This window comes from Chaetura pelagica, unplaced genomic scaffold (assembly GCF_000747805.2).
Source record: "Chaetura pelagica isolate M959 unplaced genomic scaffold, ChaPel_1.0 scaffold657, whole genome shotgun sequence".
In the NCBI taxonomy this organism is placed as follows: Eukaryota; Metazoa; Chordata; class Aves; order Apodiformes; family Apodidae; genus Chaetura; species Chaetura pelagica.
The window spans coordinates 402826-407239 of record NW_009953931.1 but is presented as its reverse complement, the minus strand read 5'-3'; the positions used below and the strand labels follow the sequence as shown (position 1 = coordinate 407239).

The window sequence follows — 4414 nt, the reverse complement described above, 5'->3', positions numbered from 1 at the left end:
AGGAGGAGGGAGAAAAAGCCTCGGCAGCCGACCTCCTGCAGCTGAGGGCTTTGCAAGCAGTGCAATGGCTTCAGGCTCTCAGAGATTACCTCTCACCTTTCTCCAGGGTGTGGGATCTGTCTTCTTCATCCTTCAGATCATCTCTGTTCAGGCTGATGGTGAGTTCCCCCATTCAGTTTGGGCTGGGTTGCTATGACTGGATGTTGAAATGTGTTCTTTCTTTCTTTCTTTCTTTCTTCCTTTCTTTCTTTCTTTCTTTCTTTCTTCCTTTCTTTCTTTCTTTCTTTCTTTCTTTCTTTCTTTCTTTCTTTCTTTCTTTCTTTCTTTCTTTCTTTCTTTCTTTCTTTCTTTCTTTCTTTCTTTCTTTCTTTCTTTCTTTCTTTCTTTCTTTCTTTCTTTCTTTCTTTCTTTCTTTCTTTCTTTCTTTCTTTCTTTCTTTCTTTCTTTCTTTCTTTCTTTCTTTCTTTCTTTCTCTCTTTCTCTCTTTCTCTCTTTCTCTCTTTCTCTCTTTCTCTCTTTCTCTCTTTCTCTCTTTCTCTCTTTCTCTCTTTCTCTCTTTCTCTCTTTCTCTCTTTCTCTCTTTCTCTCTTTCTCTCTTTCTCTCTTTCTCTCTTTCTCTCTTTCTCTCTTTCTCTCTTTCTCTCTTTCTCTCTTTCTCTCTTTCTCTCTTTCTCTCTTTCTCTCTTTCTCTCTTTCTCTCTTTCTCTCTTTCTCTCTTTCTCTCTTTCTCTCTTTCTCTCTTTCTCTCTTTCTCTCTCTTTCTCTCTCTCTTAAATATGCACCCCAGTTTGGGTTAGGAAATATCTGATTCATAGGTTTTAGAGACTCTACAAATATCCTGGGGTTAAGCAGAGAAAGGAAATAAGATCCCAGAAGGCTAAGATTATTTTATTACAACAAAATTACAGGATAGTGAACTTTTCCAGAGGAAATAAGAATAATAAAGCCAGGACAAGAGTAAGATGAATCAACTATATTTTAGGAGAGCTCTTCTTGTAATTAGAAGTATCTTTTCACCAAACAACTTTCCCAGCTGCCTACTTCAGATGCCCCCTGTCATTGATTTATATGGGCAGGTACTTGAGGAAAGGAAGACAAGAAGCCAAGGGCTTTTATAAGCTTTTCTCTTCAGTACCACACATGGTGAAGATGACTGCTCACCTTTCTGCACTGAGTTCCATCTGCACTTCACTGCTGAGGGATGTGATTGAGACATGAATGTGCCTGAAGCACCAGCTACTAGTTACTCTGAAATGGGACTTCTTACCCACAGATGATAATCCTGAATGGCTGCATCCCTTGAAAGTTTTGAGTAGCCTATTGCCCTTTTAATGTTTAAGCCTGTGGTAATGATGACCAACTTACCTTAGCAAAACCACAATTTATTTCTGAAATAACTGTATTCTCCTAGGAGAACAATGCTGAATGGCATTTTTTTCACTTTCACAGCTGTGGGAGATTTATGCCTGATCTCAGGGTGTTTTTTTTTACATCAATACACTAATTCTTTACCATCAATGTTTGCTGAATTATTCTGGAGTACAGATCTCAAACATTATAGGCCAGTAAAAACTTCTCCTTTGGATTCTCAGAGTATTTCTCCTCTTTCCCCTAGATTTATTTCAGCTGATGACAAAGTGAGAAGGGGAGAAAATTATTCTTGCCTGTATGTTTCTACCAGTTTGTGTAAAATACCATTTATACGACAGAACCCTGTCTTGTAAATTTGAAGATTACTTTTCATTAAGAAAAAAAGGAAAATAATTGTGCCAGGCAACTGCACTGTGTTGCAGTAGGCAAAACTGCTATTCTGATTGAAGGAAATGCTCCTTCCCTAGCAAAAGGAGGAAAAAAATGCATTCCCATAAAAAGTGTTCTCCACAGAACTTAAGAAAAGGGGGCAGGACAGGAATAATTAATTTCCCTTGCTAAGAATGCTTCATCTGAAGAATTCCCTTATCTTTTCAGGAGCAGTTCCCTGTTTGTCTTATTGCTGTAGAATTAATGGCATCTCACTTGTTTCTAAACAGAAATCCTCTAAAAGAGAAGGGGAGAAAATGTTGGAGATAATTTTAAGGCAGAGTTTGTGACAGATTTTAGATCTCATTCAATGGTTTTTCAAATTTATTTCACGCATGGCAAAGCAGTTATAAGAATTAAATGGTAGAATATCTGAAGTACATTATAGTTGAAGAGCATTGTTGTAATACTGTAGTTTCCATTTTTATGTAACATCTAAGTGTCATTGTGAAAAACATGCAAGTCCTGTATTAAGACGCTCTCCAGTGTGTTCCCCTAATATCAGTTTTCAAGCAAACAAGTGTAGCACTCTCCTGTAAACCATCTGGCTTATTATATATTGATACAGAAGAAAACACTTTACATGAACTTTAAAATTTACCACTGCATGTAGTCTTATATATTTAAGAATATCTGAGAATATGACACGGTATTTCTTTTATAACAGATTCTGGTCTGATCCAGACAGGAAACCATTTTCTCATTTGTGTATGTTGTGGGTGAAAATACAATTGTGCTGCTCTCTAATACATGCAAATGTGACTTAGGTTCCAAAGGACAGTTCTGGGTGACACATATGTATGTGTGTTTTTGTTATTTTTAAATTAAACTAACTAACTATTTTGCAATCCACTGAAGGGATTTTGAATTCACCTTGTAAAAACCCAGTGAAATCTAGTCTGGCCCCTGCTACAGGGAGGGTAATTCCAAAACTGGTCACAATATATTTCCCTAGGGAAGACTTTTGCTTTATTATCTCGCACACAAATAATGACAGAGAGAGGCAATAAAACTGGAGACTGTTGAGGTCTGGTGAAGGTGTAAAGCCTCGCAGCTTAATTGATCTCTTTTGCCTGCTATTTACCAGAGCACATACTGCTGTAGTGCAGGTAGACTGCAGAAAGGCCAAGGTAAATGCCAAAATAAAAAAACGGCTTTGTTTTGCTTTGTAAGTTGTTTTTTTTTACAGTTGAAACGTGCTTGCTCTTAGCTGCTGGGGCCAGACAGACAGTGAGGGCTTCTCAAGGGCTTGCCTCTGCTCTGACGTGCCATGGTGTGGCACTGCTGGTGGTGCAGTTACTGGAGAACAACAGAGGCTATAGCAACGGGTCTCAGTTATGCCAGTGCACATGCAGGCTTTTAAAAATGGCTTTGCATTTACTCTGGACTAGGGGAACAAGGGTGGGGCTTCATGCACAGGGGTCACCTGTGGTTTTTTTGGACTCCTTCATTTGTCTTTTCACAGCTGCTAAAATCTCCATACATTTGAACCACGGGTTTCTGCAGAGTTTTCTGAGACAAAGCATGGCAGGAGAGAATGATGGTGGTTAGTCTACCTTACTAAGACACTCCTGAATTGAGAAGAACATGCTAATTGCAAAACCTTACTAATTGTTCCAGAGTAGACTTGGTCTGTTGGCTGAATTTGGGTTACGTGGAAGACCTGTTGGTCAAGCCAGTCATCTGGTATTGACCATGCATAGTGACTGCTGAGGTTGCAAGTGGAAGGATCCTGAATGCAGAAAGCTGGGCCCAAGTAGGTGAGGCTCTGAGATACATAATTCTGACCTAGGACTAGATATGTCTAATGTCAAAGATAGGAAAATATAGGAAAAAAAAATCTACTACACTCTTTTCTTTGGTTTGCTTTGCACCTTGCTTGTAAAGCAAAGGGAAAAAATATGTTTTTTCTCTTCTGCTTTCCCTAGACACTTGTGTTTGAGTAGCAGGTGTCTGAGCATTTCAGTCTCCCACACATGTTCTTGTATGCTGCAAAAATAAATGCATAAACAATTACAACTATTTGATCCTATAGCATGCAGTAAAATTAAAATTTAAGCTCAAACTGAATTTAGCTGAGTAGGAGCTTGAAGATGACCTCCTACTTTTGGTGTTTTTCTGTTGATGTAATATTTTAAGCAATTTGAATCAAGTAAGACATAATTCACTTTCTCACAGAAATAAACTCTACATTCTTGGGCACTAGGCAGAACTGGTAATAACACAAATCTCTATCTGTAATTGTACAGTTTTACTGAACCCTCCACCCTTGCTGTTACAATCGAAGCCATTGTTACACATGGCCATAGAAATGGAAATTAAAATGCTCTTGAAATACAGAAGTGACCTTCCCTTCCTTGGCTCTCTTTTACCTCAATTTGAAGTAAAAATAAATTAAACTCCACATTTGATCATCTTCCACTACATTATTTTTTGAAACTTAGGAGGTTTTGTCTTTTGAACTGGTAGGTCTCATGCCCTGAGACCAGCACACTGGACATGCCTTTTAAAGTGCTTTCATTTTTTATTATTTGTGAAAGACATTTTTATTTCAAAGTATATTTAGCTATGCAGTTGCATGTTGCTTCTTCAAGCATGATGCAAATCCTGCTGA

At 38.1% G+C, this 4414-nt stretch overlaps 1 protein-coding gene across 1 annotated transcript in view; it reads left to right on the top strand.

Annotated features, from left to right (window-relative positions):
* Window positions 1-4414, top strand: part of SUSD5 (sushi domain containing 5) — a 41141-nt gene continuing 36727 nt past the window's right edge. Inside the window, exon 1 of the mRNA XM_010001696.1 lies at window positions 1-158. Within this exon, the coding sequence (XP_009999998.1) occupies window positions 65-158 (94 nt within the window). The 5' untranslated portion in view covers window positions 1-64. The remainder of the gene's footprint in view (window positions 159-4414) is intronic.